Source organism: Varroa destructor, unplaced genomic scaffold (assembly GCF_002443255.2).
Source record: "Varroa destructor unplaced genomic scaffold, Vdes_3.0 BEIS01000001.1, whole genome shotgun sequence".
NCBI classification, from domain to species: domain Eukaryota; kingdom Metazoa; phylum Arthropoda; class Arachnida; order Mesostigmata; family Varroidae; genus Varroa; species Varroa destructor.
In genome coordinates, this window is record NW_019211454.1 from 6,826,425 (window position 1) to 6,852,881 (window position 26,457).

The 26,457-nt window shown below is 41.4% G+C and overlaps 1 protein-coding gene and 1 long non-coding RNA gene across 11 annotated transcripts in view; one reads left to right on the forward strand and one right to left on the reverse strand.

Annotated features, from left to right (window-relative positions):
• LOC111242808 (uncharacterized) overlaps positions 1–26,457 on the forward strand; it is a 403,678-nt gene that overhangs the window by 333,883 nt on the left and 43,338 nt on the right. For 8 of the 10 annotated variants that reach the window (XR_015317516.1, XR_015317519.1, XM_086975453.1 and 5 more), the window contains exon 3: positions 2,752–2,820. Coding sequence is in view for 6 of the 10 variants with exons in the window: in XM_086975453.1 (XP_086831579.1) it covers positions 2,752–2,820 (69 nt within the window). In the remaining 4 variants the exon portion in view is untranslated. Of the gene's footprint in view, positions 1–2,751; positions 2,821–4,377; positions 4,600–26,457 lie in introns of all 10 variants that reach the window. The other 2 variants (XR_015317535.1, XR_015317534.1) reach the window with 1 other exon arrangement.
• LOC147758184 (uncharacterized) lies at positions 1,128–14,683 on the reverse strand. Its single transcript, XR_015317581.1, has 3 exons — positions 14,382–14,683; positions 10,883–11,131; positions 1,128–1,396 (listed from the first exon to the last, which is right to left on the reverse strand). It is a non-coding gene; the product is annotated as an uncharacterized LOC147758184 (long non-coding RNA).

Below are 26,457 nucleotides of genomic sequence, written 5' to 3' on the forward strand. Positions count from 1 at the left end.
GAAACAGCACGTAAGTTACGGTTTTCAATAGGACCAAATTCGTCAGAATTTAAAATAACACTCTAAACTTCTACTGGAATGCGGCATTGGCTGAATAAGTCATTTATTTATGGTTTCTTAAGCTTACATACCAGACTTGGAAAGAGAAGCATGCCTACCTATAGATTATGTCCAGTTAGTCGTGATTACGAACTCTTAAGTAAGAAATAAGGAAGTGTTTTTTTATATTCTCTAATAAAAACTTCGAGAAAATGCTGAAATAGACGACAAACGAATTTTGCTATGCGCTATTGATTGTCTGCAGTTATTTTGTAGAGTAGAAAAATTTGGTATTTCCAAATAAGAAGCTGTTTTGTAATCAGCATTAACTTCCGCATATGTTCAATTCACAAGGCGGCAATGGGCTTTGGTTGAATAAACCTCGGCGTTTTAAGTGCTACTATATTTCCCGGACGGAAAAGCTGTGGTTTTCGACACGCAACATAAAACTGAGTTAATTACGGAGTTCAGCCTAAAAACGGAGCTAGGCACAGATACACAGTCTAGAAGGACGGTCCAAACAGGGCTTTTGATGCACTTTTTCGAAATCTAATAAATCAATTTATTTCTATATTTTAGCTTTCTCGTGCAGACAGGTCACGCAGTTTTTGTTTCTTTGCTTTTTAACCACAAGATTTTCGTAATTTCGTAGTAACTATTTGTGAAATAATCGGGAGACCTGGGCCCTTTAAGTTAGCCGATACGTACCAACGAGCAAATGGGTCAATGTAGGAAGTAAATCAACGTTTGAAACATAAAATAAAACATAAATGTGTCCTAAATAAATTTCCCCCCGTTGAAATATGTCAAGAAAATGTTCAAAATACACTCGTAGTAAGTCTGGTTTCCCTTTTATATCACCTTGGCTATTTTTTGCTAGTGCTAGGTTAATTCGAATGCTTGAAAGATCGATGATTTGTTTGCATGTTTAACGATGGACGCTCCAGTCATGTGAGGAGACTATTTTTGCCATTTCAGAACTTGATTCGTCAGCAGGTCTCAGGGGTCGACGTACAGCAAGCTGCGTCGATAACTAACAATATCTAGAAAAAAAAAAAAAAAAAACACACTTAAGCTATTTTTAGATTTCGTGGTTATGAGTGGAGATAAATTTATTAGTAGTAACAAAACGTTGATACGATAGACAATGAGCGAGCGAATCAAGAGGCGACACATTCGATCTAGCTTAGCTCAGACCGATGTTTGATTGATAAGTAGGCCTTAATAGAGCATTTCGGTCATACTCCTGCCCGGCGCCTGGCAGTTAGCTCTTCAAATACGAACATGACTTCCTCGTAATTCCGCATTAGGTTTGGCACACAGCAGGAACATGTCTCTGACTCCGTGCTTTTTATCACTGGATAATGTTTAACACCACCAATTAATTCGAAAAACATCGTTAGATCGTACCTTAGTTAGCTCTGAACGTGGCAGCAATAACGATCCCAATAAGCTGATAATGAATCATTACTATAGAGTACTCAATCGATTGAAATCGCTTACTGTCTGTTACTTCATATGAAAATACCTGGTTGCATAGAAGGATAATATATGATTGCAGGTCCTAAGTATACAGGTGTTGATGTTTAAAGCGGTACAAGTCCACGAGATCTCTATACGAAAGCCATAGAATTATTACGATCAGACAACTCACACAAGTCGTCTATTTTAATTTTCTCACAGAATAAATCCTAGGGTTTGCACTATCTACAATCAATTATCTATGAAAATGACGGAATATGGCCTGCACACAACATACGCATAAGAGCATTCAAATATATGCCGGGCTCGTTTTAGTGCTACCGATACGTTATAACATAGATTACATATATATATATATAGTTGCGATTTAGCTAAATAGGGTTGAAAAGTCGTAGTAAGTAAAACTTAAGCGGGTAGAGAAAGGCGGAGGCCGATTGGTTTTCGCATGTCCTCAGCCAGCCCTGTGGGGCTTCTGTAGTGAGGCGGTACCTGCCAATACTACATACGAAACGAGCACTGCCCTAGATTGAAATTTTTCCCTATCGGGTCATATCGTTGACTGCCTATTTGTTCATGTAGGTTTTCTCGCTGAGTCATCGAACCGTTATCGTTTCACTGGTACCCGTTTGGCTTTGTTTCGGGTCGAAGTCTTTGCCGATGTGGGGCACAATGGTTTGTTAGTAAACGAAATTTTACTACAGGGCGTTGCAAATTTCCGTTGTTGTGCGCCGTCGTCAACTAGCTAAAGTTCGTTTATGTGTACATGTATGGTCAAGATAACAATAACGGATGCAGGAGAATGAAAATAAGTGAGAAATATGCATTCAGGAGTAGGTTTGTTTAGTGACCAAAAGGGCGCCGGCCCGATTGCGGTCCGAAAAAGGCTCTCCTAAATAACATATCAACCCGTCTCGTCTTTACCAATGCCGATGATGCGCGACCTCCTCTTTAACCAATGGGCTATCATCTACACCAATCCTTCAACACAATCAACAATGAACCAATGCTCGTCGGTGCCCTCGGAAACAACAAACTCTTCATCGACCTCATCATCCCATCATCATCGGCTGCTTTCTGCGATTGTGGACTTCACACCTTCAACGCGGCCATCATCCTTACCGTCTCACCTCATCCGCACTTGACTCGATTTATGTATCCTCGATGTGACAAAAATGTGTTTCGTCACGCAAACTGTGTCGGCGTGCATATATGTCCCATCGCGGAGCGCAGACCCGTCAAGTGGGGAGAAGCATCAAAAACCGACTTCAGCCAGCGCTCCGCCGGACGACGAATTTACATGTAAGTACCCTGAATTTATAATGTTAATATCTAATAAGATCTAATTAAGCATTCGCGGGTCTCTTTTTGGAAATTCCGTGGCTGAGGCTCTTTTTAGTGTTCTTACTGGTAGGCGATCAAGCATTGTCAGGCTAGTGTGTAATTGAAAAAAGTCAAGCCAGCTTAACACAAATATTGCGACATTTCTTTGTTACTAAGATAGTTACTATTATATAAGCTTGCATGAAAAAAGAAAATGTTTATCATTGTAATATAACCACTTGAATTAGAACGGTACTTTTACATATGTATATAATTACCTTAGTAATTTTATGTCGGAAGCTACAATCGCCCAGCAAAAATTTGTCTTGACAAAACGATGACTTTTTTTATTATGGTGTGGCATTAGAGCTATTATTGTGTTAGCAAAAAACAACTGACCATCTCTATGGCTGGATCGATTTAAAGTCAAGTGTAGATGTTCCAGAATTGTAGGTATACTTCTATAGACGCTCTACAGCATAAAAAAAGTGTAAGTATTTTGTATTTCCCACTACTTTTTGAATGAGCTCTTTCATGATCCTATTAAATGGACATGATTAAATGATAACAAAAAAAAAAGATGGACTACCTGTGGAAACAAGGTACATCACTGCACACCTCTCTATACATGTCCGTATTTCTTCATTATTAAAAAATGTTCTTCTTTTAAGTTATTTGAAGACAGTAAATCGCAATCCGGACAAGGCAGGTTTGCTCACTTAATAAATTATTGGCAGTTACGGAACCCGTCTTTTGACGAACCTCGAGCTAATTAAAGACTTTTCCATATTACGCTCTACGCAACTGCTGTTGGATACATTAGTTTAACAGCCATTAGGGAAATACTATAAATAAACGGGACAAAAAAGGGACCATGGACTTTGTTTGTTCAAACTGTTTGATAAGCTATCGCATGTAAGGAATGGGCACTTCCACCCCATACCGACTGCTAGACAACTGCCCGTATCCTGCACAAATCTACATCCAGCTGCACAGAACGCGCAACAAGCACACAAGAAAGAAACAATAGTGGAAATTTATGTTTGCAACGCGCATATTCCTTTCACTGTTTAAACTGTCCTTCACAGTATACCAAGGCACATACAAACTACGATCTATCTGAGTGTCTGTATAATTCTACGAGGCCACATTATAAACTTATCGGGATTACCTCAATCACTGTTGCCCTAATTGTCCATTGCTGTTATCATTAATCAAAACAATAGCATGACGTAAGTACAGGAGTCTTATACAAACTGTTAATATAACATCTATAGAATCTTCAACGTTGATATTCTACTCAAAATAGCGGTAAAAACCGTCCCGTATATAAACTAACAGAACACAAACTAGCCACGGTAATGATAGCGTACAGCTAACACCTATAGAACAAAGTTCCGTCGCAAGGTTCTTTTTAAAAACATAATCAACTTTAAGGTTTATTATGTATGCTCCGTATATGAGTCCGTATATATAATCCTCCATCACATAAACAAGCACTATATATTTAATATATATTCTTCTACTTTTTTTCAGCCTTCAAAGCTTGTTATCTAAATATAAAAGGGTGTTAGAAGTGGAAGCGTCCCCTCTATGTAAACCAAAGTGAAGGTAAAATAACTGGATGCATGCTAACGCTCAATCGGCCAGCCTGTCGGATTAATCGGTGCTTCGAGAGACGGGTTCTACCAACACTACTAGCCAGGGTTGTGCTAGCCTATGTCCTAGAAGACCAAAGCTTAGAAGCAGCTGACTAAGGTGAGAGAGATCGGTACAATATATGATCATTGATTTCTTCTCATCCTACTGCCCTGCTATTTCCACGTTTTTAGAGTTGTTGCTGCTACTATTGTACTATGGCTCCAAAACGGTGGCTGCTTCAAGCACAGCTCGCAAAAATAGCGGTATAGGAGTCTCTGCTCTGAGTCTACTTTTGGGCCTTCGTCGTTAGATCAACATCGACACCCTCGTGTAATTCAAAGCGGTCGGCTTTCAACTTTTCAACCTGTCAACAGCTGACTAAAAATAGCGTTTATACGCACCCACGGACTGGTAGGTACAGCTAGTGTGTCGATCGGCTTGCTGCTGAAGTTTACCATACGGTGTTCAGAACGACGGAGGAGCCGCAGGCGTCCAGGAGAACATAGAGCGGTAGGAGACGCGGTAGCAATTTACTCATTGGGTGCAACCAACTTGCAGGTTAGGGAGAGAGTAAAAGCGTAAAAGCTTGGCGAGGATGAGCGTAAACATCGACATGACTGGTTACGTATATACATGTAAACAAATGTACGCCTTACCCTCTTATACCTAGCTTCTTGGTGTACTCACATATACATTAGTCAAAAATAACGTGGTTGAAAGAAATGCAGATTTCTCTAGTCCTTGTAAAGCAACTGGCGTACGCTGCCTGCCTGCAGGTCTCAGGTTTAGACCCCGGTAAGCTTCTTGTCCTCAACAAAATTCTTAACTGATCACACACTGTTATTGAGTGTTTATATGAAAACGGTAAGATTTTGCAGCAGATTCCTTTTTGAATGTGAACGATTGTGTCATTGACTTCTTTCAAAAAAGCTGCCAGTTATACAATTTGGATCGTGCAAGTGCAGCCTTCTCAGAAGTACCTTCGATGTTGGCTGGATAGATGGTTCTAAATTGTGACTTGCCATACTCGGTTCTGGATAATGAACCGAAAAACGTGGGTTGACGCAAAAATGAATTAGCGGAACATCGTCCGAACCTCGTGGGCGATGAATTGTCTATAACTTGCAAGGAAACGGCGTGTTAACCCGATTAACAAAATGATCATACCCTGTAATGACGACCAACAAAAACCCAGCAAGCAGGAACTGTTTCTCGTTATCTTCAGCATAGCGGCAATTCGTGGCTGTATTGATGCTGAAAGATTCTTACAACCCGTTCAGCACAAAAAAAAGACTGTGAAATCAAACTGATATCAGAGTAGTAATAGCGCATAATGTAAATTTCCACTTTGAAGTTACCTTGCTGATAGTATAGCGTCCGAGCGAAGGCGATTACTGATGTTATAATTTTCTACATACATTCAATTGAATAAGATGATGACCTCTTAGTTATAGGTGGAAATACGGTGCTTATATGATGATATAGAAATCCTTTCGTTTCGTGATAGCTTAAGCAGGTGTATTTTTCCATGGCCTTTTGATTCGAGTCTGGTATGGGATATATCGCATGGATACGTGTTAGGTATTCAAGCCGTTTACCATGATGAACACGACTGACGGTTATCAAATCAGGATGTTCAAACTGGTACGGCGTTCTCTCAGTGCCTTATCAATTTATTAGCCTGTGTCACATGGGTAGGCCATTTTAGTGCAGTAAATCTAACGAGTTAACAGCAATGCGTATAATATGCAAGATATACGCTATATATATATGTGTATGCAAAATAAGTTACTATTGAAAACGGTTAAGTTAAGGATATATTTTAATGAAAAATCTCGAAAATCCTCCGAAATATAGTTTTGCCAAGAGAAGTGAAATGTTTTTGTTCGAAACTAAGCTTCTCGGCACACTCGTGCAAAGTTAAGTTGCCGTTTTAAGAATTCCGGGCGGAAACTCACGAAAAAGAATCGTAAGTTGGAAGCACTTCTACGCAGTAACCTATATAACCAACTTATTCGACAGAAATAACTGGAAATGCTTAGTATAAGCTTTTGAATAAGCAATGAGGAACATTTAAAAATAATATCTTTGAAAAAAATATAATATAAATTTGATTACTTTAACGAAAATGAAATATTATGGTGATATCCATACATGATTACCGAAAATCATTAAGGAGTCTCTCAGAGACCCTCCACTTATCATTGATAACATTTGATTTTTCCCGTACTTCTCCTTCACTATAGAATTCCTATATGATACAATGTTATTTTGATCTATTCAGTTCGGACCGTTACTACCCCAGCGATTGAACCCCGCGATATTTCACATGCAATGAAGTTCCCCGAAACAACCTAAGATCGCTATTGTGCCCCCTACGGTTCGATGATATTGGATCTGTTCTTTCTGTGTCGTATCCATGTTGCATCCGATATTGACGTGTGAAGAATTCTAATTTTAGATTTATTTTATTCGTCTTCGGTTACCTCCTCATTGTCGCTATCATAAAAGATTCAGTAGCCCCCAGTGATGCCCGCCTTCCATGTCAGCGGCTTGCCATGCTGTATGGCAGCCTTGGCCCCGATGATGATGATACACCAGGCCATTTATAAGATTTGCTGTGACATAATCAGACGATCTGTTTTCGTTTCTAATTCGTCGCAGGATATACACACATAACTGGATCGCATTAGATATCAGGACGCATGTAAAGGACACAAACTGTTAGAAGATATAGAACACTGTCCATTTCTCTATTCGGTACTGTATTGGCATAATATTTGCTTTTCTTGTTACTGACCGGGCCGAAAATCGAGATTTGGGTCTCGGACGGTTGACTTGCTGACAAGGAAGCAAGCTAAAGCCAAACGAACGGATTGGGTCCACGTCGAAATTGTGTGCCAGGTGCAAATTACCCACAGTTTAGATTATCTGAACGGGCAAAATCAAACGATTAAAGATAATCGAGTATGATCACTTCTAGCTTGCTATGACTATATTTATATTTGATTAAGGACATCGACTTAGAATTGGAATGAGATGAAAAATACGCACACCTAATAATTACGCTAGCCAAGATAGGCCAGCAAAATGACAGTTGTTGATATTTTTAAAGGCTAGCGCTGCATTCAGCATATAAAATGAAATATGAAGTCGTTACGAAAGTGATAGGCTTTTTTTTTGAACACTTAGCTTTCTTTCTTTCCTTGTTTATTATCGTTAAAAAGTGACCCTTTCATCGTTCTATTAAGGCCCTGCTAGCGATTTGTTCGGGTCTCAGAATTTAGCTACTTTAAATTCGGACTCTGAAGACGAGTACATCAGACAGTAAAAACGAGGGTTAACATTTCCCTTTAATCATTTTGGCCGCAATAAAGGGACAAATCGTAAAAGCAATCCCGGATGCCTTTGCCGTGCACACTGAAGGCTCCACAGTTGATAATACTAATAAAACGTGGCTTGCGAAGTTCGATAGCGGCATTTTCGGTCTAAAGACACACTTTACGACAACGATCGTCTTGAGCCACCTCAGACAGAAGATAATTGATAATGACTTTCTTCATCGTACATGCGACAAGAGTTCATCACATCGGTAAAAAGCTGGTGTCGTAGGGTTACTTTTTTTTCACCCCACATACGTATCTATAAAGTCCGAACCTAGGGTAAAGTTTTGTGACCCTAATAAAATAATAACAGTTAAGCCTTGAGCTTTAAAAGCATTCCAGTAATAAAGAAAACACGGCCATTATTTTCTTAATACTAACTACCGGTTTTTAACTAGTAGTACTATTAGCGTGTATCCCATTGTTTGATCGCTATTCTATATGATTGCCCTATTCAATAGATTCAAAACGTGACGATCTTCGGAAAAGAGAAGGTCCAGCACATCGGCAGCCAAGCACAGCACTGCACAGCATCGTCTACCGCACCATGACACTCTTCCTTGTTTGTATGTCTATTGGGCTACTATTTATTTTCTGCGGGAAATCGAACGGAACCGTCCCTCAGTTCATATGGTAATCGCCTTACCAAACGGATATTGGCGTGACTGGAGAAAGCGACGGAATAGAGCTGTCGGGCGTGGGGTGATTGAGACTGACAAAAAAGACATGTTCTCACTCGCGTCCGCATGTGCATACTGAGAAACCGGATTCTGCACATCCGATGGAAGACATACTTATGCACGTATGTATGTCTGTTTCCGCGAATCCTGCATTATGCAAATGTGCTCAATGCGGTGGTAGACTTTCAGCATTCTTACAGCCCGAAGTCTGCGGGCGACTCAGCCTGCTAGCTTCGGCTCATGCAAGAGATCCAAACGGCTGAAGCATCCGAACCATGCTCTTAACTTACAACAGAAAAGCGAGGCCTGTGGGCCTGCAAAGAAAGAGGAAAACAGGCTCGAATTGCCTGCTTTTGTGATGGTCGGTAACTTCTTTGGAAAGAGGCGCTGAAAACATCATTGGCAACTTACGCCAAAATCTAATACAGCCACCACAAATGCCAGCGGTCCTAGAGCCTATAGTACGCACTTGGGTAGTGTTACTACTGCGCGAACTGGCAAAGGAGAACGTAAATAGCACGGCAGTGCTGAAAGCGATACGGCTAGAACAATACGTTCTACAGGTTGCTTTAGCTGTTAGACCTGTTGTCTTGGCAACTCCTCCATCTGTAACGCGGGAAACATGCGTGATTTGTGTAGACTTAATCACAAATACAGTGACCGACGTACTTCTCCGGCTATGTATGCCTAACTATTTCTTTCAATAACTATTTCTAAGACCATTTGTATCGTTGTTTCTTTCACAAGACATTTCAGCACAAGGTGTTCTTGTTGCTGTTGCCAGAACGTAAAGAGTACTCGACAGGTTTTAAGGAACGGTCGTTCGCATTGCCAGCCACCCGCTATTGGAGCATCGGTTGCTGCTGGTCGCTTTGCTCTATGTTGGTGCGTGTTATATCGCAGTGATCGTACTCGGTTATCGTCTTTGTTAGGAAAGCAAGGGATCTTCGTTGCTTGCTATTCCTCCATAAGTGCACATTCCGTAAAGGGTTGCAAACGAACCCTGCCGTCAATGGGCCTACCATGCGGATGGGAAAATAGAAGCGGCAGCCGGGGGACGAAAAGCCCTGTAGGGAAAATAATTCCAAGGGGTTCGATTGAGATAGGTATTGAGGTTGGATGAGCAACAACAAGAACAGACAGCACAGCAGAGTAGTGAAGTTAGAAGAAGAAGTTAGGGGGAAAGGAGAGGAGGCAGGGGAAGACACAAGCAAAATGAGAATGAGACCGGCGGCCAACGAGGGCAAAAGCTGGGGTCAAAAAGAAAAAGTAGAGCGCATCGAAGATGAAGACAGATCACCAAACGCCCCTTTGTCAGCGGCTACCGAAAATAGACTCTAATCGCGACACATACTTTCTATTGTATACAACATGTGCATATAATGTAGTGTAGTTTGACAGAAATAGTGGGACCTAGCAGCTCATTTCCCTTTCAAATTGCCTTCTATACAAGAATACAGATTTAGTTGTTTCTTTTAGATATCGATACTCAGCGATATAGCGTAGAGTGGATTAAATGGATATTCCTATATAATGGTTATACTTTCGATATCTATGTGTTTTAAGGAAAAATGATTCACTTTAGCTGCTTGTATTTTTACGTTTCGCCAAGAATCTCTTCGGATAAAAGAGGCTGTATATGTGTTTATACGTGGAATTACTTTACGCCATTTGGAACTCTACCATATTCCCGATGAGAGCTGAGCAAAAACTCAGCACTTGCCGAGGACGGACACAACTTCGGTTTCAACAAGAATTCTCTTTTTAAATTTTCGCAAACGTTACGTCCGATGTTTTTTCATTTTTTCTTTCTTTTTAATCTGTTAAGTTGCCCTGTTTGTAGCCGTCATCGAGGCTTCAGTTGATAGAATTTCGATTGGCCTTCCTCCCATATCACACGTATATTCAACTTTGCCTCAAAATGTTATGGCACTTTTTTAGAGAAGGAAATGACCGAGCAGCATATGATAGGCACCATTCAGCGAAATTAAAAATTCTATGATAATATGGAAAATTCTATGGTAATAAACTTGCTTTAAAGAAGCATAAGGGCTAACGCATAGTGCAGACAAAACTTGACAAAAAAAAGGTGTTTGATAATAAGATGTTTCAGCTCAAAATTTTGGATCCTGTATGTTTGGAACATCGTTTTATTATAAAAGGTAAACCTACCTTTAAACTTAAACCTAAGTTTGAAATCGATGTGGATAGGTATACGCTAGTTATATGTTAATAGTAATTATGATTATTGTTATTATTAAAAATGTTTATTACTGTACAATAACGACTGCATTAGAGCTTTTTCAGTAATTTTTGCTCATACATTCAGTTACATACATTGCTTTGTTGGTATTGTTCTTCTTACGTGCATCAGCAACGAACGCCTTCATCTCGTCGATGGGTCTCGGCCTTCGCGCAAGAATCTTGTCCTTCACAATCCATCGTAATAGAAAAAATCCATTGGCACTTGGTCGACCTGATCTACCGAAAATATCAAACTATGATACTCATGTATCAGTGCTACGTCTACACCTTGTGTATTAGGTTAACTTCTGTTGGATCCATTTTTAGGATCGGCTTTGGTTTCTGCAACAATAGGACAAGAAAAATAGATTGTATAATAATGTTGCGATAGCATATCGGTATTTGAGAGAATAGAGGATTAGCAGTCTAAATCAAGGGACCAATCACAATCGAAGATTCTGCACCATTTGTAAGCCTTTCTGAGGGCATGTTGATTGAGCTGGCGGATGTGTGCTAAAAGTAGCACACATCCGCCAGCTCAATTATAAACCTTCTTTTCCTAAAAATGCAAATTGTTTGACACAATGTTGTCTAGAGAAGTGATACTGTATCTAATGGTCAGTTGTATGCTTCGTTTTCAATTATGCATAGTGTTGCAAGAGTAAAGATAACTTAGGATCTGTTAAAATGTCTGCGATGACCCATGTTAAGGTGTCGTTCAAAGGCCGCGTTGATGCTGGATGGCAACATGCGAACGAACTAAAGAGGGTCACAAATAGTCAGAGAACCGGGAAATACTGTCAGCAACTCTCTCTGCGTATTAGTCAAAGCGGGGGTAAAGTGGGGAGACTATAGAGTTATACTGGGCAAGGACGGAGCTTTTCTACGTGCCATCCTGTCGTCTGCTAAACTTGTACGATTTCGTCTGATAGCGTCACTGCTATTATTCATTAGTAGACGTACAAGAGCAATGAGACAATGGTCGTAATAAGGCGTATATGACGCAGAAAGAGCTAGGGTTTGATTAAATCACGCTGGCACGCAGCAAAGCGCGTCCATATGACTAGAGACAAAACAGTTTCCGTATCCTAGCCGACCTAAGTATACCTTCTAATTATATTATACTATCGCAAAAAATGCGCATAATACATATATGTATAAATAAATGTGGAGTCTCATAGTTGAGATAGTTTCTCATCCGTCGCGGTCAGTGCGATTCTTAAAGCTCTGCAAAGCCAATATCTACGCAACAATCGGTGCTTAGTTCAATAGATTTTGAAATAAGCTCAAATTTTCAAAGTAAATTGCGCGGGTCTACAGTGGGATATTTGCAAATGCTTCTTGGCCTATGCAGACGGCATTATTCTATGTAATACTACCGTACATTTTCCAACTGCTGACGAATATATATATGTGTATATATAAAATAATACGAAATTGAAACATCGCATTACAGTTATATAGCTGTAGTAGCTTCATTCATAGCCTAGTATTCATGGTTCGTGTTGCTACCTTGTAGTACGTACAACGGACACGTTTGGCCTCACTGTCTAATACGGGTGTTGTCAACACTGAGTGATGGCGTTTAAGTGAGATTGATTAGATTGACCATTTTTCTGATGATTTTGCATGCTTACATACGTAAGGTGTTGAAACGAGAAGCAGGAAGTACTAATTGCTTGGTCAGAACCAACGCAACACTGTTGAAATGCTTTACGTTTCCCTGCATGTAGCTGCCAACCTTGCTACGAAGCTGAGGAAAAACTTCCCGGTGTCGTCACGTAAAATCAATAACAGGAATTAAAAAAGGTGCATTACGAAACAGGAGGACTATGCAATAGCTTAAGAACCTAAAAAAGGTAGGTTCGTCTCGTATAATGTTCTCCAGAGTAGATTAAAAGACCGTGGACCTGCTGTGTCGAAAATTAAGGTACGCCGCCGCCGACTCATAGAGGCTGAGTTCAAGGGTAGTAGACCCGTCAAGGAAATTTGAATTGAACGTTCGAATAAAGCAACTCGATTTTTATTGGACAAAGTAAACAAAAATTGGCCCATTGAAAACAGGAGAGAGGTCCGAGTCTCAGACGAATCTCATTTTTAAATTTTCGGAAGAAGGTCCATCGTGCTCTCATGCGTGTTGAGAAACGATTTTCAGAGAGCTGCGTCAAGCTGGAAAGCAAACGTTTATTAAATGTTATGATACAGTCTACGGTTTTTGGGAAAGGCATTAAGGCTAAAAACATTTCTTACAAACATACTAGAGCGACAGGAGTTTCCCAAGGTAATTAAGAGCAAGATACCAAGCAGTAACAAGTTGTCGAGACTTCGTTATCATACAGAATGGAATGCCTTGTCAAAGAAGTCGGAGTGTTTCTGGAGTACTCGCTACCAACGACGTTCAAATGGTACCGTGGCCTGCTGATTCGGTAGAAGTCAATCTAAGAGAGAACGTCTAGAAAATTGTAAAATCACTCGTTCGAAAAGGACAGTTATTAACAACCCTTTTAGATTTCCGTGTGTGTAGTAACAGGATTCATTTATAACTGAGACAGCAGAAAACTGCATCGGAAGCAGGCCTACAAGGGTGTCAACAGTTATCGCTACAAGAAACGGTATCACAAAGTACTGATACTTGCAGCTATATCCCATCGTTTGGCAGTAATTTGAAAAAGTTCGCTGATTTCTTTATTAACATAAGCTATCAGCATAAAGTAGAACAGTGTTGTCTTTATGAATAAGAAAACGATTTAAAAATATCTCGATTTGTTGCCGCGTAATCGGCGTTGAAAGCTGAAACAATTCAATTGAATTTATTTGATTGAGCACTGACTGTAGCTTAACAAACCATAGAAAAATCATTGCCACACAGACTGCGTTCTCCATATCCAGTATTTTACTTACTGTACTTTTTTTTTCGAACATACACAAAAAAATCACTGAATTAAACCTATAGCATTTTCACGGGTCCTGACTGGTAATCTAGTTGGACGCGCACTTTGCCGATGGAGACGCGCTGCTGGTTTTACTCAGAGACGTTGCAATATAATACGATTATGCGGTATAAATGCGCGAGGGAAACATTGACTCTAGGACAGTGACGATTACGCCGGCGTTTCAAGCCGCGTCGAAGCGTTTTGTATTATTGAGGAATTAAAGGGGCCTCAGTTTGTTTTTGCTTAGTCCATTCCTATTTGATATGTTACGCCGTTATGCATGTTTGTTGTATAGCTACTACTACTAGTCACTTTTAAGATTCGAGGACGATTTTACGAAAAGCAGCCATCAGAGCTAGCGTGATTTTCTTCATCCATCAGTATGAGCCAGGATTTGTTATCATCGAAATAAGTCGAAGTCCTTCATGTAATGCACACCTCCACAAGTGAGTTCGCCACGAACATCTAATTTTTTCGTCTACCCGCCTGTGCGTCCAAGGTACAAGGCAATAAAGATTTAACTGGTATACTATGTATTCACATAAATTGTACTGCCGTCTGTTCTGATACCCTTATAGTCATAACACCTCTGGGCACGCAGCGATGCGCCTGTTTTACTGTCGTTTAATCAACGTGGTTTTCTCATCACTGTGCCTTACCTATTAGAGGGTCCGCCGTTCTTTCCTTCCTTTCCGGCGATATTTCAAAGAGGAACTAGCAGACTCCAGATAACTCTAGTGGTTTTATTGTACCTGAATGCCCTGAGAGGGGGGCAGGCGCTGACGTTTCGCGCTTATCCAGTTTGAGAGTGTTTTGACTGCACTGCGTGTTCTCTATACAGACAGGACGTACTATGAATTGCTGCTGTATTTTCCGGCCAAAAACCAATACACCTTAGAATAGAAACAGAGGGATACAACGTCGTTCTGCTTCCCTTGAATCCTACGCGAGCTGCCTACGTGTTGAATACTACATGGGTTACCTTTGAGAGCAGATATTCAGATGAGGAAAAACACTAGGGCACGATCGCAGAGTCCACTAACGGTTACAGCAAAGGTAAATCTGCGAGTCCTGGAGCCACACTTGCATACCTCTCGAAAGGGCATAGCTAATACCTAACTTGTTCGAATTTTTCTTTTCTTTTTTTTTGTAGGATTGACTGTGGTAGTTGCAGTGTCGGCGACCTGCAGTTGTTAAAGGCCTCAAGGCTGTATTAATGGCGCTTTGCGTTGGCAGCCTATCGGTTCCTACATCGTTCGTTTAATTCTAATCTGCTCAGGGAAAGGTTTTTTGGCTTGATAAGCCGTTTTCGTAGCTACTACTTAGCGCTCATTGGTCGTTGGGGTATTTTTCGTTAAAAATCTGCTTTCAGACATCATCTCAAGATCAGTAATGAGCTTGTCGTAAAGGATTTTACGATGACAGGCTGGCTGAAGCCTAGGAAAGGGAAGCCTACACGAATTCAACTAGTGGAATCGCGACGTTCAAATAGCGGCCCGGAATAGAGTCGAGAAACGAATGAAAATGAATATGTGTCGACCTTTGCTGGGTCTTGGCCACAACCGGCTACAATTTTGATCTTTCGTATTTGAGTTGACTTTATGACTAAAAGCAAAAAATCCGAAAAACAGATAGATACGGTTAGCGCTCTGACTAAATAAACGCTGCACACGAGCGAAAAAAAGAGCAGAGGTACTTTTCCTTATGGGCGCTAGGACATTGTTTACGTCAGCAAAGTTATGAGGAACGGCGTTCCAGTTTGGTCAGTGGTTAAGCGGACAAACGCTTAGTGTTGTATGATAGAAACACCAAACTAGAGCGAACGGATTTTGCAAGACGTACGTACTTAGCAGAGACCTTCTGCCCTGCCATAGGCTACTGGGAACTTCAATGTTAAATCTTTGCAGTGGAAAACTAAATGGACGGAATGACAAACCATGCTCACAGAATTGACTGCGTTGATACATGTCAAATGCCGTTGAGGAACCGGGTGGTGCAAGACAGTTTGGTCACCTGGTGCCTGCCTTGGTCTGCTGACTGTTTGAGGTTGGTTATTCTGTTTGGTAAAAATACAACGGTATGTTACAGAAGGATAGGGTCGTGTTGGTCACGCGTCGAAGTTGGTACGCATGACGACTATCCTAGAAAGAGACAAGGAAGAGACAAGAAAACACTTACAGTGGATCAAGTATTGGCAAATCTTTCAGAGAAAAGAAAAAGGTTGGCAGAGTTTGTCGCTCTCCGAAAAGAGGATCCCTACTATCGCAAGTTCGCTAGCAACCTCATATCGTCTAGGCTACCGATAGTCTGCAATCATCGTATTCTCGGTCGTTTCCGCTTTTATGTTATGGACAATCCCTTGAGATTCGACAAAATGTGAGCGCGCTATTCCAGCTTGAACCAAGAAGCGGCTCAGACCGGCTTAACTCTCTTTCGATCTCAGAATAGATCTAGCTCTGTGTAATGTCGTTGATCAGCGCACCTGCTAACTTTCGATCTGTCACTTTTTTTCATTTTATTCGAGCGTTGGCTTGTGTGCCTATTACCGCTAGTGTGCTTCTTTATCATAAATCGATTCATCGTTCGTTATTCCATTGCAACGCAAAACGACAGGCCAGTAACAGAAAACATAGAAAGAGCTACCGATAGAGTTCGGGGCGTACTTGGCTGGTGCCGGTGCTTTCGATTTTATCTTCTGTTTCCTGTTTCCCTTTTTCGATTACGAATGATCTGCAAATATAAGGCTTTTCGACAACTGCAGACGGGCGAAATAAAACTAGAGCGAAATCCATTGTATAGCAAAAGCTGTTACGTGGATAGCATTATAACAATGTTGCATGCGGTCAATCGGCTAATTCAAGGTAGCCACTTTCATTGCTGTGGGGCTGTTTTTGCTTCTCTTCTTAAAGTGCATTTTATGTCAGTTGGGACGCAGCAAAGATGATGAATGATAAACAAGGGATTCTTGCTAGATCTGAGGGTAGATAAGCTTGCGGGTGATTGGTTACGAGGAGGCTGCCAACGCCTCTACTGCTACGCCACAATGTTTTTGGTGTTTACTGACTCGCAGGCATTCACTTAAGGTCCCTGGATAACAGGGTTCGCTCTGATTTTGCGCAAAGTTGATCTTGCTAGACGTGTATGCTTGCCATGTATAGTCATAACGAAATAGCGGCTGAAAGAAAGACTGATACCAACAATCTCATATATGCATTGCCCTTAACGTTTGTCACCGCATTTGTTTCTGCTCTTGGTAAAGGTCGCGGTACCGTTAACGATGCCACTTTTTTCTAACGTGATTCCGAGCGCAGACTGCGTCGATCGTCAGTTTTCAAACGGCAGGAACGGCAGCTCAGAACGATGACACGCACAAGACGCGAAAGACCTTTTCGACGCAGAAGAGATACCGTTGGGGGCGGTAATGGGGTTAGGATAACCTTCGAATAAAATCGTTTGGGAAAGTGAAGGTTAGGAGCTTTGGTCGCCGCCGTTATAACAACCATTGCCAGCATAGGATCATCAGTGTTTTGTCTGCAGTCGCAGTCAGTACGTATAAAGGACTGGACTTGTTTCTAGATTCGATACACAGTGTATTCGCTGCCGAGAGAACCAGCAGAGGCAGCGCTTCCATTCGTTCCGAGCTGCGTAACATACCCTTTTAGCCTCCACCGGCCTCTGCAAGTTCTACTGGAAGAAGGCAGGCAGGTGGACATCGTGAATCATCCGTTCATCCACTGACATCCTTTGACCTCACTATGACTCACTTCAGCATGTGGACATAACGACATTGACGTCCTGCGTTCCGCTATCAATATTGGGCCACACTCGACGCTAACAGTGACGACCAATCACTAATATTCCTGATATGATACGTGAACGTTCTATTCCGTTAGCATTAGCTCTCTTTCGGTTTTCATCCCTTAGTATTAAGGCCTCCATTGTCGGCATCCTTCAGCCACCATAGTAAAGTTTGAGAATAGCTCCGATTCGATTTCACGCCAGCTGGCCAATCGCTGGTAGAATTGGCCCGATGGATTTTGATAGCTATACATAGAGCAGAAAACAGTGGACTGGATAGAAGGATGGATGTGTACACATGCAAGTGAAATTTCAGCTTGACTAGCGCCTGACTCTGCTAGCCAGCGTCGCGGCAGTCGTCCGGCCGGCCGTCCAGCGGGCGTTCGCCTTAAGAGAACCCGGATAATTCATTTCTAGTTGCCTAGCTGCCAACAGCACAGAGTTGTGCTTATACACATATCTACGTACTGAACGTGCACACAGAACAGGCCGATCGCGTCATGCAGAACGCCTCGTTGGGCTAGTATCGGGCGGACGTAGAAAATGTCATCAGTTAACCGCCTTTCGTCTCTTCCTACTCGGTAACATTTGACCAGTTTCTAAGCCTCAAGTTTTTTTTTTTTCTGAGCCACTATCTTTGATTCTCGTTCCTGAGCTTTCGAGTTTACAGCGGCAGAAGTGTATTGTTTAAGAGGGCGGACGCCGTGCTGACTGGTGGCCTGCCAATAAACAGGAAATTGGTTTATCGCATAGGCTAAAATGGTAAATAATTTGAGTGGCAAGTTGATCAAAGGAATTGCTTTGCTTTATTTTTTTTTTGGCTGACTCGTCTTCGAACGACCCTAGGCCTGACTCGAAGGATTTCACTAATTTCTGAAAGCTAATTTGTCACTATGTTCAAGCATATATATATATATATATGTTGACATTCTTATGAGGATCTGACTTAAAGAACTTTGCCCTCTTTTCCGTTTCCTCCAAGCCATATCGACAAGATTGGAGCTGGCTACTTCATCATATTAAACCGCCAGGTTTACAAAATATTTTCTTATACCCATTTTCTTCTACCGGATGGATACCGGTCTATCTCAGTCGCAGTCTTTTCTTGTCTAAGCACCCGCCATAGCCTTTAGACGAGTGCATGTGGCTGTTGCCAGAATGCGGCATATGGAGGTGTCTTGCAATAATAGGACACAACCAGCCATAAGGTAGAGAAAACTGCGAACTTGTAGGAGTATATAGTTTTCCTAAAAATAGACAAGATTCGCTTATGACATCGCATATTTTTATGAATGTATACAAGTGCCAATATAAACAATATGTACAAACCCATGTGTATATGCTAAAACACATTGGGATATATCGCTTTTAGTCTGGGGCTTAACACCATCGACTCATCCATCCTCATTATGTCCTTATCCTATCAGGTGGAACTTTGTTGCCTTTCAGGCCGCTTTTACGAGCTTTTAGTTCTGACAGCCAGGTATTGCCACCTGCGTACCTTCTATATTTGTAGTCCTAAGTAGTTGTGCTAGGCAAGAGCTTTGATATCCACTATCAGTTAATTAAGAGCTACTTTGTTTAACTTTGGTTTCTCCTTGCTGTATCGTTGTTTAACTGTATGTTTTCTGTCTATTCGGCAACGATGTGCTTCTAACGCGGACTTTCTAAAGGTCGTACACTATTAATATAAGACAAAACGTACAATACTATTATGTTATGGCAGGGACCCACGCTGCTTTCCGTACGATAGAAGATTCTGATATAAAAGACCATAGCCAGCAGCTTACAGGACGACTTTTTTCGGAAGGCAGCTAGCTCACAGCCAATCTTTCGCTATTTACTACGGGGCAAACGCCATTCTACGATATTTCGCTGTTCTACCCGATTTTTTCCAAATGCCATCAGGAATAGGGCTCCCACTAGTCCGCTCTATAGATGACTCGTTTCGTGATAGGTTCTTGTTTTCTATTTCTTAATTCTAAGACTTTCTTAACATTTTTGCAAACGCCTTTCGTCGTAGGAAATTTTAAAGCTTAACTTCTATAAAAACACTGTAAAAATCGGGAGATTACTCTTAAAAAAAAAGTGCCTCTTTGTTACGCCACAACGGTGAGAACTAAGTTTAAAGGCGGTAAATTGCCTTATAGTACTATTTGATATTAGTATTCGCTCTCTGAAAAATAGCACAATCGGCAGGACACACGGGCCCCTGCCCATTGGGTAGAAGTGGACAACAAACAACGAATACGACAGAATGGGCTTACATTAAACACAATAATTAAGTGACGGTTGGCGCGGTGCGTGAGATTGCGTCCAAATTTTTCATGAGCCACTCTAGGGCTAAATCTTGAACTAGATTCTACAGTTGTGATCTGGTCACGCGTTCAACCACTTGGTACAGATGTACTTGATCGATTTACGTTTGTGTATCTATTTAGGGTGGCCAGTCACGGGCTATCTCGGTATATTAATCTGTGTTCTTCCTCTTGTGTTTTGAACTGCGACTGTTACTCTGGGCATGTTTTGTTGTGAAAAACCAGCTTCAAGAACGATGCCTTCTTCTTCAAATTTGAGCCTTAGACGACCTTCCACGCATACGTTCCCTCTTCAAAAAATCCAGCTGTAATCACTAAGGTGTCATTTCTAAGTTTTGCTGTAAATTCAAAATACACTGATTTTCAGGTCTGATCCAACAGATAATCAGGTCTGCCGTCCTACTTATTGCAAATTAAGCTCCAGTTAATACTTGGGAATATGATTATGGGTTCGTCCAGACCTTGAGAACGCTACGAACGTATCTTTTCTGACCACTATTTTAAACTAACCCATACGTAAATCATTAATTAACTATTCAGTCATTTATTGATGCGCTAATAAATAAATAATAAACCTAAGAGTACTTAAGCCGAGGCGGCAAAAACTACTCCAAATACTTCGTTGCCTTGCGGTGGTTTGAGAAACGGTTTGTTCACTTTCTCATTGGCCTTTATTGAAAGCTGCAACTTTCAATTGTTATAACTATAGTCGTATAATTACAGTTACACGCGACACAAAGGCCTAGCAGATCATTACCTCAATCACTACAGGTATATGTTTAATAGTTTTTAACACTAGAGCGAGTAATTATCGATGCAATCAGTGTTTTTTTTTTTTTTTTTTATTGCAACAGTTGCGGTTGCTACGAGTGCTGCCATCTTTGTTATCATTGTTGTCGTTCTTCTTCTTATTGTTCTGCATTATTGTTGCTTATATTGAGTTCGCTTCTGTCAGCTTTGTCAGGAGTAGAGCTTTTCCCTTGCTCACCTTTATGCGGTGGATGCTTCAGGTGATTCCGGCTTAGAGGATGACGTTTCGCCTAATGAAAGACCATTAATGCGTGGATTCCTTGCGCCTACAGCCCTTGTCGCTTCTGAGCCGTTACTTGTGGTTCCATATCGTGTCAAGCGGTAGGTGAAAAACCCATAGGGACGAAAGTTTAGTGGACTCCTGCTATGCATTGACAGTGTTAGGGCTCCACCGTTGAACGTGCACCGAAATCGAGAAGTCAGGCCCCGCATGACCCTCGTCCTCAGACGCACCGACAACAGATCTATCTAAGGTATTCATTAATCCATGCTGAGTCTTTGCCATCGGAAGTACGGCGCCAATCAGTACTAGTCGTGTAAGACACGATCTTTGTCTTGCGTCTTATATAGTCACATCTAGGCACTTATCTCATTCCAGCTTCACCTCCGCTGGTAGTCCCATAGTATTACTGTAGTATTATTGCCTTCGTGAACAAGGGATTGCCGGATAAGGCTTCCCTGTGTTTGGCGGCCGTGGGGAACCTGGTATCCATGTGTATTTACGATAGGAGCAACCGTAAGCCCCCTTTGGCGGAGGACATTCCTGACATGTAAGGAATGGTAACGTTATCCGCCATCGGCCACAGGAGCGGACAACAAACCTCGCCACACAGGTATCCTATTGTGGTCAGGCCACTTACAAACTAGATACCAGAGCGAACTGCAAGAACGTGGGATATGAACGGGATTCAGTGCTGTGCGTGCCCTGTGTCCATATACAACTCCTATAGGCTTACCCATTAACGCGATCAGATCAGCCTAAGTACGTAGGTACATACATATTCATTTTAGCACGTTAATAGTAGCGATGGATATTTTTTCCAAATCACTACAGAATGCTACAATATACAGTATTTATAGGAAAAAATGAGACTGTGTCTCTCTGTGTGTTAGAGCACTTAACAAGTCCGAATAGTTACCAGCGTAACTAAGTACTTAGCAAGCTTGTATTCCATTAGTAAGTTACCTAAAATTTACCAAATATGGAATAATCCCATCCCAAGTACCAGTAACATAAAGCATTATATATATACGATTCAATTTAAACTTTTTTTATGCATTATTTCTCAAACTGTGTCTAAGTAAACACAGGTAGTTTACGAAACATCTCAACGGTCATGCTTATTCAATATAATCATATACAATGAATAAACCAGGTCGTAAGGTCCTAAACGTGTCAAAAGCTCGGTTCAAATTTTCCTTCGCAATTTTCGTACGCCTTCATAGTAAGGGCACGAGTGAGCGCATCGACCAGGACTTGTTGGACTTTTGCTTAATAACGCTCCACACATAATGATTTGAGGGGATTCAAATGTGAGCTGTTCGGCGGCTGTAAGTGCTCATCAAGAAAATGCTTGTGTTTCAAAGCTGCCAACTCTGCACTAATTGAGCTGAATTAGCCGATGCATAATTTTTTTTTCGAAAACATACAGTCTTCCCTCAGACTATTTATAATTCGTAGAAATTGCAGAAAAATGTCTTCAATGATGCGTCAGTCCGAAGGAAAGGAGTACGGTGGGTGGCATGATGTCTCTTCCATTAAACACCACACCCAGAACATGAACTTTGGCTACCTACAATGACCACATCCTATGAAGCATAATTGATTGCATTGATTTTACGTTAAAATCAAAAATAGTTGTCAGAGAAAAGTCGAAGACGACCTGCTGCTTCCTTCTGAGAAAGGTCGCCAAACAACGCCTGTCAAACCTTTCGCTTTTATTGCTCTCAAATAACATTCGATTAACATATAATGCGCGCCTGAGATTACCGTGAACAATCTGTGGCATTGTGCATTCACTCACGACAAAGTTCTTCCCTAATGCTTTTATTGAAATAGAGTATCCATTTTGAAATCCGTGGCGACTTTTTCACCGTACCGTACTGGAACCTGCCTCTGCTTGTCCTACGGCCGCGTACTTATTGGTGACGTAATACACTGTCAATTAGGGTTAACCCACGATGTTTGTCATTTCGGTAAAGGTTTACCCAGTACGTAGGGATAACCGCTGGTCTTCACTCAAGTGACAAAGACGATCTACTGTCGTTCGTTGCGACGAGGTTGTTATTTTGTTGCAGGACAAATTGACTTTCGTCAGGCACGAGTAATAGACAATGAACGCGTGCCCATTACAGCAAACAGGACGCCAAGACGTGCGCTAAACCCGATATACCTATATATACACTTTAATACTATATGACTGTACATGCATTTGTGCATGCCTTAAAAACTGCCATTTCGATAAAAGTTAGCCGGAAATCGAGACTAAATACTTGTGGCAGAGGTCATATTGATGTAACAAAAGGTCATCATCCCTGCAGGCATGACCAAGTCTATAAATTTCGAATTCGGTAGAAGATCAACCGGAAGTTTGGCGCTGTTGGTGATCGCTGCTCGGGAACCAAACAGCAGCTTTCCGAGCGATATCCATAACTATACCTTTCCGATTTAGCTATTCTACTCCTACTGCCACTCCTCAGTTCTACGGTTACTATCGCAATTGACCGGTCACCTCACCGTTGTGCCCTGTCAGTTGTCAGGTGAAGGGAGCTAAAGGATCGTGGCCCAGATCCGCAGGCCCAGCAATGCTAACAAGACGTTACATCAAGATGACACCGGCAACAACACCGTGGTGGAACGCAGCAAGACACGGCGAGTCAATCGACCACCGTCACTCTGTAATCGTACAAAAAAGCCGCAGAATGATGCGTTCACCGGAGGGATAACATGCGGGATACGGGAACAGGAGGAAAAAGAGTCGTAGGATACGAAGCGAAAAGACTGGAACCACCTATCCGACAATGTAAGCAGTGTGTTATTATGCGATAGGGAGAAGCAGGCAAGAATTCTATTTTGTCACAACACTTCCTACAATATAATGGATGGCGAGGTATTTTTAGCGGCAGCATAACGACGCTGACGACGAGGGAGCCAGTAGGACTGATGATGACGAAATTCCGTTATCGTAGATTTGACACAAATATTCTTTAAAAATATAGTAGTTTAGAGAAAATATCATACTGCTAAGAAAGTTGTGTGTCTTTCTAAAAGCAAGCTTAAAATATGGGAAGGCGTATGGTGTGGCGCTCTCGATGACGTTTGATTGGCTAACTATTTGTGGCAATACCTGATGTCTGGCAATGCTACTGATTTCAGTTTTAATTTAATAAACTGAAATTAGTATAGGCAGGCTCGCCTTAAAGCCGTACTTACGTTTCTAAGCCGTATAAGAAGGTCTGATGGCCAACACAGACGTGAGCAATAATCGATCGAGGGAACCATGAAGCCAATTAAAATTTTTTCGAGACAACTGAGACAATGCAAAATCCAAAATTAAACATCGGCATAGCGAAGAGATACGTTCCTTTAGGATGCTTCACTTTAAAAAGTTCTTTTCCTACTTCCATGCTGTTAGATTAATGTTGGCTTTCGATGTAAGTGACAGCTCCCATAGGAAAATCTGCGAATGAATTTCCTCTTTTGGCACGGTTACTGCCTTTCCGTATGCGGCCTCTGTATTCAGACTGAAATTACAGTGGCCTTGGCTACGAGCGATCAGTAACCTGTTTCTACAGCACGTTCACTAGTCCAAATCTAACTTCAATGTAGATTAACCTGTATAAGGAGTAGTAACTTTATACCTATAGTATCTACAAGCACCAATTTATATGAATGTCACTTATTTGGTCACACAGAGCGTGGTATATGTCAATGGAGGAAGTTAAACCGCATGATACATTTAGTCGTTCATGGGATAACTCTGGATGATGTTTGTTTTCTAAACCAGAAATTGAAAACAAAATCATCATTGCCTGAAACGTTGTGTTCTTACAAATGATCCAGGGTAGTCTCGCCGGATATATCCTATTAAATGATGATAACTGATTTGTGTTGTTTGTCTGTCTCTTGTCTAGTTACTATACCGTTGACAGGAAATCTGAGAAGAATTTCATACACTTACGCTAACGACTTGTAGTAGAGATTTAGCCAAAACGAACCGAAAATCGACCGATGATGATCCCGGAACTTTGTTGGAAAAATTCTAATTACTACCTATCAAATTCTCCAGGTCTCGAAGCTAAAAATAATTTTGTGTCGTTTTCATTTTTCTTGTGCTTTTTGAACCATAGCTTTTTAGCGAACTGCCTCATACTACGATGCAGGTATAATAGATCTGCACTACGTACTGTATTTCGTCGAGAGTGCCTTAAGTAAAATATAATCGTTTGAAATTTCCTAACCAAATCAACGTTGATTTTCCATATTTAGTCAATGCGTTCTCTAAATTTATTCACGTTACTCTTATAGACGGCAGCTTTAATTTATCTGTTAATGCGCCATTTGCCTCACTTAAAAATGAAACAGTATCTGAAATCAAGAGGAACTAATCGACTTGAAAAATTACCGCGATCATTTTTGCGGATCCTCATTGGTTACAGCAAAACCACCCCCCCCCGTTATGATAGCCACGGACGATTTTGTCACCCCTTGATCAATTCCAGCAATACGTCGATTATTCTTATTGTTATTACTGTTATTGTAAACTCTCATTTTACCCACGTTTAAAATATCCTTTACAAGGATTTCTTTTAAGAGCCTCATGTCTATAATTATGCGAATCTTGATAAATTTCTCTCAATTATTTAAGTGATTGAAATGATTCTTAAAACGTTTTCATCTGCCGATACGTTGCAATGTCTCGTCAGCTTAGTCGATGCACAAATGGCAATATGCACAGCATATCCGAATATGCGTTCGAGCCGATACGTCTTCTGGTATACGTAATCTTTTTTGTGGAATGCTTTTCTGGGGTACTATGTGTCCCCATCCGTCCTGTCGATCTTCCGTACCCTGCGCTGCTGTCTTCTAAATTTCGCTCGCGAGATCAGACCTGCGATGAGTGGAACAGTGGTCCGGAGGAACGCAACGATCTGTGTAGCAAGTAAGACAAGCAGCAGGTCTTAAGCTGTACGTATCGGGCCGACAGAGTTTGCCACTGATTTTCGTTTACGACTGGACAGAGCGGCAACAGTGTGGCAATGGCGAGGCGACGTGGAGCCGCTTTCACCAGCTAAAAACGGAAGCTCTTTCGGCGTAGCGCAGTGGCGGGTCTGCTCGCGCCTCTCTGGTCGCTCCACGTTGCTTGAACCGTTTGGACCTGGGGGGCAACCTCATCTGAGAGGTTTATCCTGAGTTGAGGCACTCCGTGCCTTTTCGCCGCCATATAATTGTAGACAGTTGGTTATATATTGTCTGAAAGACAGAAGGTAGTTAGCAAGCAAAAAGCCTCAAACGCGATAGCCGATTTATTTGGAAGGATACAGTTGGCAAACAACGGATCAACGTCCAATTGTACATTGCCAATCGTCAGTCAGGACTTAGAAAATAGGCAGGGATGTCTGAGATTGCCTTCACCTTCAATAACCGTCACTTGAGAGATTTCTATTATTTGTGTCGGCATATCATGCATCTGCACGTGTGAAGCCTTTGAGCTAATTAGATTGACTTTTAGTTCAGCCTGATGCTGCCTTGGGGTCACAATAATATGGGTCGCAAGCTATCAGATTAAGGAAGTGTATTGTGCTCTGC